The sequence below is a fragment of the Heteronotia binoei genome, chromosome 2 (assembly GCF_032191835.1).
Source record: "Heteronotia binoei isolate CCM8104 ecotype False Entrance Well chromosome 2, APGP_CSIRO_Hbin_v1, whole genome shotgun sequence".
Taxonomy (NCBI): Eukaryota; Metazoa; Chordata; class Lepidosauria; order Squamata; family Gekkonidae; genus Heteronotia; species Heteronotia binoei.
In genome coordinates, this window is record NC_083224.1 from 60983882 (window position 1) to 60998951 (window position 15070).

The 15070-nt window shown below is 41.1% G+C and overlaps 1 protein-coding gene across 1 annotated transcript in view; it reads right to left on the minus strand.

Annotated features, from left to right (window-relative positions):
* PKP1 (plakophilin 1) overlaps positions 1-12866 on the minus strand; it is a 70373-nt gene extending 57507 nt beyond the window's left edge. The window contains exon 1 of the mRNA XM_060231161.1: positions 12474-12866. Within this exon, the coding sequence (XP_060087144.1) occupies positions 12474-12681 (208 nt within the window). The 5' untranslated portion in view covers positions 12682-12866. The remainder of the gene's footprint in view (positions 1-12473) is intronic.
* Between the last annotated feature and the right edge of the window lie 2204 nt (positions 12867-15070).

Consider the following 15070-nt stretch of genomic DNA (forward strand, 5'->3'; position numbering starts at 1 on the left):
TATCTATATGCGCCCCCTTGCCCAGATGGTCAGGAGGTATAGGCTGGGTTGTCATCAGTATGTGGATGACACCCAACTCTATCTATTGATGGGTGGCCGGTCCGGCTGCACCCCGGAGAATTTGGACCTGGCGCTGCAAGCCGTAGTATCATGGCACAGGCTGAGCCGGTTAAAGCTGAATCCAATGAAGACAGAGGTTCTCTAAGTTGCAGCGGCCCGGGAAGGGTGATCCCTCTACCAGCCTTTGATGGGGCACTATTGATGCCAGCATCAAGGGTTAAGAGCTTGGGAGTGCTTCTGGAGTCCTCCTTAACGAAGGAGGCCCAAGTAGCAGCCACTGCCAGAGCTGCTTTTTTTCACCTTTGGTGAACACGGCAGTTGGTCCCCTATCTTGAGCACGGCAACTTAGAAATGGTGATCCACACCTCGGTCACCTCAAGAATTGATTACTGTAATGCTCTCTGCTTGGGGCTGCCCCTGACTCAGATTTGGAAGCTGCAGTTGGTGCAGAATGCTGCAGCCAGGCTACTAATTGAGCTTCCCCATCAGGAGTACATTCAACCTGTGCTGAGAGCACTGCACTGGGTGCCTGTTGCATACCGAATCTGTTTCAAGGTCCTGGTGTTGACCTTCAAAGCCCTATATGGCCTAGGACCTATTTCTCTGCGGGACTGCCTTGCCCCACATGTTCCTCAGAGAGCAGTGTGATCAAGTTCTCAGAATCTTTTGGCTGTCCTTGGGCTAAAAGAGGCTAGGCTTAATTCCACCAGAGCAAGAGCCTTCTTGGTTGTGGCCCCAATACTTTGGAACACTCTCTGGCCGTTTTCCCACTTACCTTACCCCAGAGCGACATCCCTCTTCACCGCGCTGCGTCTGTGCGGATTTCGCACAAACAGCTGCGCAGCACCAGGAAGAGCCGCGTAGTCCCGGGGCTTTTGCATCGCAAATGTAAACCGCCAAAAAGCAGGTTTACATTTGCGATGCAAAAGCCCCGGGACTACGCGGCTCTTCCTGGTGCTGCGCAGCAGTTTGTGCGAAATCTGCGCAGACGCAGCGCGGTGAAGAGGGACGTCGCTCCGGGGTAAGGTAAGTGGGAAAATGGCCTCCCAGAAGTCATCAGGGCCCTGTGCGATTTATCGCTGTTCTACAGGGCCTGCAAGACTGAAGTGTTTCGGATGGCATATGACATCTATTGAGAGAGGGCTGCCACCACATCTGGATCTATTGCGCTTTAGTACTAACTGCCTAGGATCTGTGCGCGTGAGAAAGAAAATATTACATGAGCCGCCTGAAGTAGCACCATTGCCATTTATCTGATTGTTTTATTGTTTTAATATTGCTTTTGTTTACTGTCTATTTTATGCTGTTACCCACCTTGAGTCTGTATAGAATGGGCGGGATATAAATATAACATAAATATATAAAAATAAAATAAATAATTAGTTCTCAACACAGATCCAGTAATCCAAAATCTTCATTCCTCTTAGGAGAAAGAAACTCTGCATGTTTTCATCAATACTCATCTGAGGTGTCAGAATTTTTGAAAATGTATTTGAGATTGTGGGTTTTTTTATAAAATATAGAAGCTGCTTTTCACAAAGTTCCAAAGCAGAAGTTCCAAAGTGTGAAATCCAATAACTGAGAAGCAACCATTGCAAGCCAAAAAAATCAAACTCAATTTACATAAAAAACTCTAACATTATCTACAGCGGCAAAATAGCAAGGCAGAAAAGTCGAGAAACTAAATTAATGGCCAGTAAAAATTTTTTAAATGTTTTCCTCTCTGCAAGCATGCTGTTGGGGGCAGATTTCTTGAAGAAGAAGCCCCTACCATCATACACAGAGGACAAACCAGCCTTTGCCTAGTTTTCAGCGCTGCAGACCCTATCTGATGCATTTACACAGGAGCTTAGGCTCCTTGAGATTGCCAGTATTCAGAATTAGAGATTTCTAGGTGAAAACCAGCATGTGAATTCAGGCCAGAAACATATATAGCAACATACAATTAAGTTGTTTCAATAGTTGAGTGATGTGATTATGCTGAATAACAACTGATAAAAGTCTAGCTGCAGTATTTTGCCCTGCTCAATACTCCAAGTCCCATGTAGATGATAATACAGAAATCAAATCTAGAGGTCACTGGGTGACATAAAGAGAATATTTCACTATTCTGGCAGAGGGCACAACTGGTGAATCAGCCAAAGATTGAAAAAAAGTGGACTAGGTCAGCACAAAGGAAGGTCCAGGAACACATCCAATGTGCAAACAACGAAACAGTGATCTTGTCCTCATTCTAACTGATCCACAGAATCTCCCACCACTCTTCCAACTCATTCATCTTGTCTTAAAAAATTAAAGAGAAGGGAAAAAAAACAAAAAGGAGAAAAGAAAAGAAAAATAAAGTAAACAAAAAAAGAACAAAAAACCCCTCACTCATCTTATTTTAGATTGAAGTTTCTTTGCCTTGATCTGGTTCATTACTGAGTTCACCATGTCTTCAGGCTCAACATTTCCTCATACAGAACAGATGAAAAGATGCTATCCACATATGAGTAACATTATACTCCATAAGACTGGATGCTTTCCCCAATAGCTTCAAGTAATATGGATTTGATGGAATCGAATCCTGAGGAACCCCTAGGAAGAAGTCCCTGTCCTCTATAGCACCTCCTGGAATCTGACCTCCAGAAAGGACTGGAACCACTGCAAAGCTATGCTTCCCTAAACTGGCAGTCAGGAGCTCTCCCTAATGCACATACAGCTCTGGCTTGGAACATTTTTTTGTAAAAATCTATGTTGTTCATTCAAACCACTTATCTAACCTTTGAAACAGAAAGTGATTCAATAGCAATTTATGTTTAGAAAAGAATCAGTAGACCAGGATTCCTGACAGCACTGAGAGGGAAAAAAGGACATGATGTATATGCCCCTGTATAGATCTATAGTGTAGCCTCATTCAGAATACTGTGTACAGTTCTGGTTCCCATATCTCAAAAAGGACATTACAGAGCTGGAAAAAAATACAGAGGAGGTCAACCAAGATGATTACTTCCCTATGAGGAAAGGCCAAAAGTCTGAGACTTTTCAGTTCAGGAAAGAGGCAGCTACTGGGGGGGAGGGGAGGGACATGATAGAAGTTTATAAAATTATACATGGGGTGGAGACAGTTGACAAAGAGAAATCTCTCCCTCCCAAGATATTAGATCTAGAGGGCATCCAATGAAACTGATGGGCAATAGGTTCAGGGTGGACGAGTACTGTGTGCAGTTCTGGTCGCTGCACCTCAAAAAGGATATTATAGCATTGGAGAAAGTCCAGAAAAGGGCAATTAGAATGATTAAAGGGCTGGAACACTTTCCCTATGAAGAAAGGTTGAAACACTTGGGGCTCTTTAGCTTGGAGAAACATCGACTGCGGGGTGACATGATAGAGGTTTACAAGATAATGCATGGGATGGAGAAAGTAGAGAAAGAAGTACTTTGCTCCCTTTCTCACAGTACAAGAACTTGTGGGCATTCAATGAAATTGCTGAGCAGACAGGTTAAAACGGATAAAAGGAAGTACTTCTTCACCCAAAGGGTGATTAACATGTGGAATTCACTGCCACAGGAGGTGGTGGTGGCCACAAGCATAGCCACCTTCAAGAGGGGTTTAGATAAAAATATGGAGCAGAGGTCCATCAGTGGCTATTAGCCACAGTGTGTATATGTATGTGTGTGTGTGTATATATATATAATTTTTTTTTGCCACTGTGTGACAGAGTGTTGGACTGGATGGGCCATTGGCCTGATCTAACATGACTTCTCTTATGTTCTTATGATAAAAGGAAATACTACTTTACACAGAGAGTGATTAAAATGTGGAATTTGCTGCCAAAGGATGCAGTGATGGCCACAGTAATGAACAGCTTTAAAAGGGGATTAGATAGATTCATACAGGATAAGTCTATCAATGACTACTAGCCATGATGACTGAGGGGAACCTCCACATCAGAGGCACTAATCCTCTGAATCCCAGAGCCAGGAGGCAACATTAAAGGAAGGCCTTGGCCTCTGTATCCTGTTGTTGTTGGCTGTCCAGAGGAACTGGCAAGCCACTGTGTGAAACAGGATGCTGGACTAGATGGACTACTGGTCTGATCCACCAGGGCTCTTCTTATATTCTTATGACTCTGGCATTCTCCACACCTCATCTTTCTGTACATAGTTGTGCATTTCTCCTATCAACTGACAGTGATTCGTTTAGTATGGCCTAAGTATTTCAAATGCAATCATTTAAAGTTATGAGGTACTCTAAGGGTCTTACAAAATCACTGGCAGTCTTAACCTAGTACTGGTGCACTGAAAATTTTGTTTTCACCTTTACACATTTTTTAAAATGGTAGAAGACAAAAAGACAGAAGTATTCCACATATTGATGTTACATCTCCTTTTGGGTTGTTTATGAGACTTCAGATTCAAGTTCAGTAGAACCTTAGAAACGAACAAGATTTTGACAGTTTAAGTTTTCATGACTCTAAGGTCCCTTCATCGGGTATCTGAATAGTATTTGATTTAAGGGAAGTTTGATTCTCAGAAGCTTATATCCCAGAAATTTAGTTTGTCTCTAAGGTGCTGCTGGACGACCCTCTGAAACTGAGCTCATGAGTTCAAAACTATGAAGATGCAAATGGCTATGTAACCATTACAGTGCAGGGCCAGAGATGAAGAAGTTGGATTGTATTGCAAAATATACTAAGAAACCAAAAGATGGCCATTCCTGATATATAGGAAACTTGTTAATTAAAGTCAAATAATCTTTAGTGCAGGTGAACAGGTCTGTGCTTGGTAGTTCTAGAGGTTCTGTCTTGATATTCTGTTCAAAAGAAGCAATGGGGCTGGTTTCTTGCCTTTTCTGCACCAGGCAAAAGAAACATGGGAAGAATTTACTTGCAGGGTTAATATGAAATTAAGTCTTGTTTTTTCTCCAGTCATTAGCAAACATTAGTGCATTTAATGCATGCATGTAATATGGAAGTATGTAGGGTGAGGCATGTGTATGGATGGAAAAGGTGAGATGTTCATGTAGTTGCACCTACTTTTGCATATGTGTGAACTGGCTAACATGCAAATGTGGCCTTATTAAGCAGAGCCTCATATAGAATAGAATAAATGTGGGGTGAGTTAAATGGGCATACAATCTGATATATAAACAGATTGGCAGCTTCAAAGACGGAGTCCTCTTTCCCAATAGTTTATTTATTTAGAAAATGTATGTACTGCCTCCTCAGATAGTATTGAACATTATGATTCTAAATGTGTATGGATTATGTCTTAGATCATGGATTCCCTTGCAACCAAAATGATGTACTATAGACACATCTCATTAGTTAAATACTGATATTTCTTTCTCTTCTCTGGCTGTATACAGCTCTTTCCGGCTGTATATCTGATGCCAGAACCATAAGCAGAACTCTTGTGTCTACCAAGCTCACAGAAGAGCTCTGTGTCCCCATATTAAATATAATAAGCCAGGGGCTTGCAAGGAATGGTAAACTGGGAAACAGTTTGGAGATTTCTGCCTCTTAATACCTTTCCCCTCTAGGATTCGATTTATACATGCTCAGAGACCTGAGCAGTACTACTGTCGATCCATGCTATATGGAACACATTTACAGCATAATCCGGGGGGGCGGGGCGGAAAGTCTTTTGGGAGCAGATGAGCTGCTACGTGGGCACAGAAAGGGTTTGCACCTATGTATGACCAGCGCTTCCACAGCGGAGGGGAGTTACGTGGGCAGGAGACTGCCTGAGTGCCACTCCGCTTGAGGGCAGTGGCGCCTTAAGGCTGCGCCTGAATGTGGGCGGAGGTGAGGTGGAGCACAGCGTTCAGGCGAAGGAGGGGTGGAGGGGGTGCAGCCAGGCTTAGGCAGCTTCCTGAGCAATTTGGCCCATGACACGCCCCCCCCAAGAGGTGCAACGTTACTCCAGCAAAAATAGCGGTGTGTCCCATAGGCACTTGTGGAAACCAAAAACAAAGGTCGCCTCCGCCGCTGCAGAAGCTCGCAAACCCCTTAGGGAGCGGCATGATTGCCTTGCCAATATCCTCGCGCCTCAGGCTGATGAGCTCCCTCCCCAGCACCCAATCATGATCTCCCCCCTCCTAGAAATACTTCCGCTCTGGCCTCACACAACTCAGTTGTTAGGGAGAGGAGTGTGTGGCAGGAAGCTCTGCCGGTGAGCTCCTGGCCATACAGACTTAGAGTGAGGGATAGGCAGGCACATTGGTGACGGGTTTTGTACTGCACAGTTGCTTTGACAGTATCTTTGACTTGTGAGGGGGAGAGAGAGAGATCTCTCCCCTGGGGCTAACTGCTCTTGTTTCCAGGTCTCCACAGGTCCCAGGGTCCCAGAGACTCAGCATGCGAGGACTGTCGCCCATGGCTGGTTAAGTTCCACTGTCCCCCCTCCTGCACTTTGTACTTCCTGCTTGTCTGCCTGCCGTTGGCAGAGTCTCTGACAGCGGGAGGATATGAGGGGATTGACAGCTTCTCTGTGGTCCCATGCGGGCCTGTCTCGTCCCCACCCCCGCCTTGCCACCAAGCCAGGCTTCTCGTGCATGCATGCCCAGCCTCACTCCTGTTCCCTCCCCATGTTGGTGGGATGTCTCTCCTTTGCCTTTGATGGTCTGCCCATCATTGGCTCCGTTCTCTGTTTGGGGGCGAGTTGGGGATGGCTATCAGCCTCTCTGGGGCCGCCTCTCCCCATCCCTGACTGTCATGAGCCATGGCACATGCTCCAGGACTGGCCAATGGGGGGGTAGGCTGGCCCTCCCCTCTGGCTGCCTCCGCCTCCCTTGCATGCCTCCATCAGTGGCATTGCCATGGCAACCATCTTCCTCACAGCAAGCTACGCCTCTCCCCTCCCCATGCTCCAGAGTACCGAAGTCCTCAGGAAGTCTACTAGTGGCGTGGCAACTATGCCATGGTCGGCCGCCACTTATGTCTGGATTGGGCTGCCCATATTCATTATGCCAAGCTGAGAGTTGCCACTTCCTTTTCACTCAGATTCAGTTTACAAAACAATATTTTTCTATATACCCAGTGACTACCACAAGTAAGCAAAAACCCCTACCTTGTTGGTGAGTGCCTTGGTTTTTCTGTTTCAATATTTACTATTTGATGACATGATTAGATTGACTATTCAGAATTATAAGTTTTGTCATTAATATTATCTTTATTATAAGTATTATATTATTACTGGTATTATAAGGATTGTCATTAATATTATCGGTATTCAACAGCTTAACTCATGCCAATTTACACAAAAGTTACTATCTAAAAAAATGTTTATTTTGTTTGAGGTTTAGGGAATATTCATTCTGTGATATTACCCCTAGTCTATAGGAAGTGCAATAAAAACATTGCATTAAGTTGCAGGGTCACATATGTAAAAGCAGAGCTTTTTTTGAGCAAGAACGCACAGGTAGGCCATTCCAGCTGGCTTGGCACCAGGGGGTGTGGCCTAATATTCAAATGAGTTCCTGCTGGGATTTTTCTACAAAAAAAGTCCTGGGTAAAGGTAAGACAGAGTCTAGTGGAGAAAAGCTGAGTCAGCTTATCCATGCACAGAACATTTAATACTTTTCATTTGGTGGAAAGAGCCAGCAAAACCTAAGTGCTTGATTGACCGTGGAACAATTTCAACCATATAACATTGCTCTTCCAAGGAAATCAAAATGGCTTAGAACTTTGTTTGGATCATGTCTCTTCCTTTTATTATATACTAATACTGGTTCTGCATTAAAATGTAATGTGTGTGCATAACAACCATATGAAAAGAAACTATGTATAACATCAAGATGCAGCCCAGGAAGGCGTTATTGGATATTGGCTTTCCCATGCTATAATAATACACATTAGGAAAACAACCGCTTGCTGTTGTGTACTGTGTGAAACTACTTTAAGAAACTGGTTATCAGTAACAACTAGGTAACATCATAAAATAAAAACAAGCAATTTGGCCAAAATATATTTTAATTTTTTTTAAAAAAAGATAAGGGACCTCTTCACAATTTTTATTTGTCACCATGGACTTATTTCTCCTTTTTGCAAATGTTCTGTTTCTCTCTTTGTACACTGCAGAGTCCTAACCATCATTGTGCCATGAATTATCCACAGCAATCAAGCTAATTTGCAACCAGTGATGAGGATATATTTTTGATTTGGCTTCCTATCATGCACACATAATAGTGCCTTAGTCGATTGTGCTACCAGTTATCTGGCAATTTGTCAGCCCTCATTAAAATGCCCAAATGGGGGCTCTACTCAGCTAATGAAGGGCTTTGCTTCATGTGCTCATGCATTTTTTAGTTTTATAACGACTCCTGTTTTTAGATTGAATTCAACAAGAAAGGTATCGCTGCACATTTGGGAGCATTCCTTGATTTTTTTCTTGTCTAACTATATACTATTTATATTTCTGTTCCTTTTTTTGTAGTAACTAGGACTTCACTAAAGAAGATACTGAGAAATCTACAACTGGATCCTTCCAGTATTTCCTCAAGGGAAACAACAGTTACATGGGGCCCCTATTTGGAGCCGAGCCACATTGTGTTTGGAGGAAAGCAAAAGGGTGTGTGTGAATCCACTCTCCCCAATCTGTAGTTAGCTAAGGACTGGTAAAGTTTTGGATGGGATGAGATTGGGGCTTGCAATTCTGGTGAACTTTATTATCCTCTGTCATCTGCCTCTGTCACATGCTATGGTTAAATGCGTGATCCTCCTTTATATAACAATGGCATTTGCCTAGATCTGCCTCTATGTAATAGCACCGTTCCTTATTATCACTGAGATGAATACTCACTTTAGATTTATTTGCCTCTGCCTCTTCATGTATGGGCATTATATTAGCATCCTTTCATTTGGGAAGGCATCCCAGAACTGCTGCACTCTGCAGTTTCTTATCAGTGTTTCATCAGAACTTCAGGGAGATTACTATCGGGTTTTAACAACTTATTCCCATTCAGGTGTCTGCTTGAAAAGCACTTTAGTTATACAACAGCTGTGCGCATTTTTCATCCATTTCCAAAGAATGAGATCCTGCTAAATGTCTACATTTGAAAAGTGGTTGTTGGTGAACAGTTTTATCCTGGACTCTAGACTCTAAACAATGACACTTATTTAGACTTAGTATTTCCTGAGCAACCCAAAATCTGTGCCAAGACATCATTCACTTTACAATGCCATCCAAGCAGAGTTACACTCTTCTAAGTCCACTGAAGTCAATGGGTATAACTCTGCTTACCACCGTACTGTTGGTGTCTCTAAGTAAATTGCTACCTACCTGTATCTGACAAAGTAAGCCTTGATTCAGGAAAGCTTGTATCCTGGAAAAATTTGTTAGTCTTTAAGGTGCTACTGGAATCAAATTTTGTGTTGTCTATGAAGCTGCTTCCCAGCTGAAGAAGAAATTTTAATATGACGGAGTAAGGCCACTTCAAAGTGGAAATATTAGTTGACTTAATTTTTAAAAAAATCTACAATAACTGAATGTACTTTTAATGTACATTTAAATAATTATTTGTTGTTCATTACTCAAAGAAAATTTGTATGGAACAATTTTAATGAGCTGAATTTGAAAATGAAATGTCAACTTTTGAATCAGGACACAACAAAATACAATGGACAAGCACATCTATTTGCATGTATATAGTGTCAGATGACTCTGCTCTGCTAAGCCTTTGTTCTTCGGAGCATTAATTAATGAAAACAACAGTAGTTAATAGAACTCCAGATCAGAGTCAAGGCAGGCAAGATCTCAACTTGTTGCTATACTGGGTAAGTTAGAGGTATTAATCATGGATTTTACTCACTTTAAACTCACACTCTTCTATAATGAGCTATGGCTTGATAGAACAAACTGTACTAATGAAATTTGTGCCAAATTATACATGGCATGAAGGAATTCTGTGGCATTTTTCAATAGCATTTAACACCATGAAAAAAATCAGACCAAGAATCAGAATCAGAAGGGAAGGGATTGTTAAATAATCCTTTCCCCTTTTTTCTGCTTTACGATTAATGGTGGAGCGAGGTGAATTTATGATCTATGTGTCTTTTCTCCCACAGGGAAAAACTTGCTTTGGAAAATGTATTCCCATCTTTTTTTCGTTTTAGATGGAAAATCAGCATGGAAGGACAAAGTGGAGGACAAGGAAAGGATGAGAAGCCCCACTCCCACCATTCTTCAACTGCCAATTGCAAGCCTTCTAAGCCTGCTTTTCATTTAAAAAAAGAGTTGGAGAACTCCAGGTCATGTCTAGTTTGGACCTAAGGTGCACATTACAACTGTTGAGAGATCTTCCTGCCATTCATAGTCAGATCCAATTGTGTACCTCAGGAGCCAACCCATGCATTCTGTTTTTTGACATGGGGATATATATGCTGAGAGGAGGGTGGCCATATTTGTTTTAATTTTAGCTCTAAGAAGGCATCTGCTTTTCATATATCTGGAGAAAAATAAGAATTCCAAACTTTTAACCCAATTGACTGAACAGGAAACAAATATGAAAAGCACCCGCTTTGAAGAAGAAAGAAGTAAACTTTATCAATATGATCAGCACAAATATTCTTCCTTGCACATTTTTCTCTTTCGTGTTCTCTTACTATTCACTATTTCAAAATGAAAATTTCCTTGTACTTCAGTGCTATTTCAATGAAAGTAAAATACAGACCACAAAACCACCAGCCATGTTCCAAGGCCAGACAATTAGTTCTTGAATAAATTAGCACAACCAGTTTTCCACAAAGTCTGTAAGTGCCAAAACTCTTGATGTGATGCAGATTTTGTCTAAATAGTAATGTTTTGATAAAGAATATTGAGTTGTGGAGATCTAACTGGACTATTTAGAGCCTCTAATAAATGATGAAACAAACAAAAACATATCTTACCTAGAAAGGAGTGTGTTTATCTAGAAAGGATTGTGATACCAGGAGAGTTAAAAACAAACAAATATGGATTACTTGCTGAGTGATTGGCAGTGCCATCTTCAGCAATGTTACAGTTTGAAAAAAACCCTTGTATGTAGATTTTATGTATGTAAAATCTATATGTATGTAGATTTTATAGATTCACTATCCTACACTCAGATAATCGGTAACCTGATTTATATGTTTTTAATGTTCTTTGGCCAACCATACTTTTTATAGGATTCCCTTATGCCTTAAGTTTAGGAACTACCAGGGTCATTATGTACAGCTGTCTATTATTTTGTGTGTGTGTGTGTGTGTGTTGTTAAAATGTTTGCAGTTTTGCTGTTTAAGGCATAAAGCCTTCAAGAGCCTAACAACGAAGTTATGTATTTAAGTGATTTTAGGTCAGCTGAGTCACTCTAAAAAAATGCTTGCAATCATGATGCTTCACAGCTCAAATACCAAAATGTAGTGTTAAGTATTCCCAAATTAGTTTTTAAAGATCTGATTCTCTGTGTAACAATTATATGAATTGGGCAGGAAGAGGCCAGGCTTTAGGGTTTGGTCAATTGTTCTGGAATACTGATTAGGGACCGTCACAAACACTAAATTGTACTTCCATCATATGGTCCATTTCCCCCTTCAGAATCATTTACAGACTGAGGTATTGAGAAACTGATGCAAAGCTGTAAAGCAAAAATACCTTGCTAGCTGGTACATTACAGACTACTTAGACCTGTGCCACAAATAGGTAATAATAACATTTTCTGACAGACTCAACACAGAGATAAATTAATTTCCACCTCAAGTGCACAAGTTGTGTAACTTTCCACCTCAAGTGCACAAGTTGTTTTCTTTTTTAAAGTAAATAGATTAAAACTCAATCCAGATAATCTCAGATTTAACTCAATCCAGATAATCTCAGATTTAAATCATAATTTAACGATTTAAACCCCATTAATTTTAATAGAAGATATTTATTTCTCTCTTTGAAGTCAATGGGATTTACAGGAACTTAATTTTGATTGGATTACACTTGGGTTTTTTAACACAATTAACTTCATGAGATTAAAGCACAAGAGAATCAAGGAATCATGAGGCTAAAATGACTCTGAAGACTACACCCTCCCTTCTAAAAAAAAAAAATGGTGTTGGCACACAAACCTCTATCTTCACCATTCCTGCTCAATCTGCATAATCCCATGCCTTCAAGTTAACTAGACTTGACTGGGCTGCAGCCCTATATGAAGTGACTGTTGAAACAATATTTCCACTGGATTACCAATATTCCAAGAATGGGACCCCCCGAAATTGGAATCAGATGACTATCCTACCAAAAGGTGTAAGACTGCCCTGGTATTAGCACAACAGAATCCTTCAGGCAAAATCAAATACACCAGTTAAGGCACAAAACCGCAACAAAACCCACATATCTGTGAGCACAGAGGCTCTTGAGTGAGCAACTAAAGTTGAATTACAGAAACCGCATCTCTTCCTATTCCAAGCAAAGATAGCAATTTACCTTGATTGGACTGGCCTGTGTTTGACGACAGGGAGGACTTTTGCTTCTGCCGTTTCACTGTCATCATCACCTGCTCCTGGACCCTCTGTTTTCCTGTACCCCTAGTTTTCAGCTTGTGATCCGAGGGCAAAGCTAGAGTTGAATTGGCCTGATCTTGGAAACACTCATAAGCCAGTGCTGTTTTCAGTGGAGAAGGAGAGTGAAGCATGATTGCAGTGGCAGTGAGGTGGGATGTCACCTTTCTCTCCTTTGAAACTTGGGGGGGAAAGCGTAGCAGCGGCAAAAATTCTTGATCTTGTGTAGAATGTCAGGGAGCCCTCCTTGCCATACGTGCCTCTGCTGACAGCTTCTCTTTCCCCACACTCTGCTCTCCGGTGTGTGAGAAGGCACGCCCTCTGCTAGACTGGATATACAGCCTTCTGTCTGTGCCTGCACACACCCACAGCTGTACTCTGGTTGCAAATACCAAAGAAAGCACAACACACTCTCCCAGGTAGTGCAGAGCTGGTGGCCGTGTTAGTGCTGCTTTGAATGGCACTGCACTTGGAAAAGTCAACATACATGCAGCAAGGGATAAAGCAGCTAGGATGGATGGGTGATGTGGGATACAACGTAGCAGAAGAAAGAATCACCTCCTTCAGCTTTGCTTTGCTGTTGATCCTTTTGGCCCTCTTTCCTGGCTTTTCTCACTGCAATTGTCTAGTACCTCCAACCCTGCAATTCACTGTTCCTTTCTCTTCTCTACTCTGAATAGGTCATTAATTAGCAATCAATTGTTTTATTTGTTAATCCACAAAACAATGGCAGGCATGATGTTAGCAGACGGAAAGGCTGGTCTTAAAGGAATCTTACTTTAGACTTTCTAAAATAACTCAGCATGGAGACCAGTGTGAACTGACTTCAACATTCTTTGTTTTTTCACTAAATAAGTTCAGGAAACATGTGCTTTTATATCCCAAAAGAAGCATTCATAAAACAAAATCAGATCAAGAACCACGAGTAGGCGATTAAGGAGTCATTAATAACTCCAGTTCAATTGTATTATATCATAATAATACCATGCAAAATCCATTAAAAAGAACTAATCTATTGCCTTGACCTTTATGTAGCACTTATCAACTCCTGGCCTAAACTGAATGAAAATAAGAAATTATATATATCTCTGTAAATTCAGACCAAAATCCTAAATATAGTCTAAAAAAAGTAAACTCTTGCAACTGCTTCTACTGTAATCTAGCATAAGAGATCTTTCTATATTTACCTTGGTCATCTTAACTAATTTATAAGGAAAGTAAACTCTTGCAAGGAAGTCTAGTTTGATCTAGCAGCATTCTCATCCTCCTATCAACTGCCAATAAAATTATCCCTCAGATCAAGTTGGCCAGTAACCCCAGAGTTGTCTTGCCTTTTGCAGCTACACATACCTTACATGACTTGCTTGAGTCATTGAGGTAATAACTGTTTGTTCTCTTAACACTGTTCCAATGCAACTAATGATGACACACAATGGTTCCAGTTGTGTGGACTAATTAAAGGAGGGGTTGGTGAGCAAAGAGTTGTACCATGCAGCAGCAGATAGATTAGATGTTCTTTTACTTCATCCAGATTCCATTATTTTATTATTCTGAACTTTTTTTTTTTTAGTATATGCTTAGTATTAGGAAAAATGACAACAGTTGCTGGTAAAATAAAGAGTGAAGGAACATCCAGAACAGGAAAAGCTACATATTAGGATTAATTTCAGTTTCAATTTCTTATCTTTATTGGCATAAACACATTAGGATTAATTTATAAAGAGAGAACAGTGAAACAGTCATAAAAAGTGCCCTTTACAACACAAAGCATTTGTTAATCCAAAAGCAAAGGGCGTAAGAAATACAAGGCCCTGTCCAAAAGCTTAACATCTATATTAACATATAAGAAAGATGTTAAAATCAAGAAAGCAAGGAATTGGCTCAGTTTAGGTGCAAGGTGCATATCTCAAAATAGTGGAGGACTGGACATAGAAATTGTGTTTCAAGGACTGTATATGTCTCCTTAGCAAAATGAGCAGTAGGAGGGTGCAGTTTCTTCTTGGGCTTTCTGTATTGGAGCCTCTGTGTTATGACAGAGCCTTCCAGAAAGTGTGAGCGAAGTTCCCCCTTCCTTCTGGATATCATTCTGGAGATGTTGTAGGTTCTGTAGGTTGTTGGAAGCCTATGAAAGGTTTGATGGGTTTGATGATGAGTTTGGAAGTTGAGTTTGTATGACATTATTGTGCAGGAGTTTTTTTTAGATGCTCCTGCTTTGGGACAGTGGTTTTGTATGTTGTCTAATTGATTGAATTCAACTTGTTCCCTGCCTTCATGCTTCAACTAGGATGGATAGATGGATGGATGGATGGACGGACAGATAATCAAAAGCTTGCTTCCCTTTCTACTGCTTCCCTTTCAGCCCAGAAGAGAATGAAGAGAGCTGCAGGAGGAAGCTGAGCTTTCAATGATGCTAATGCAGCAGTGTGACTCTATGAATCCACAGAAACTAGATGGGGATGACTAGGTGGTTGAGAGACATGGATATTATAGTGAACTCTAGGATAAGTGACAAAAAGAATGAGC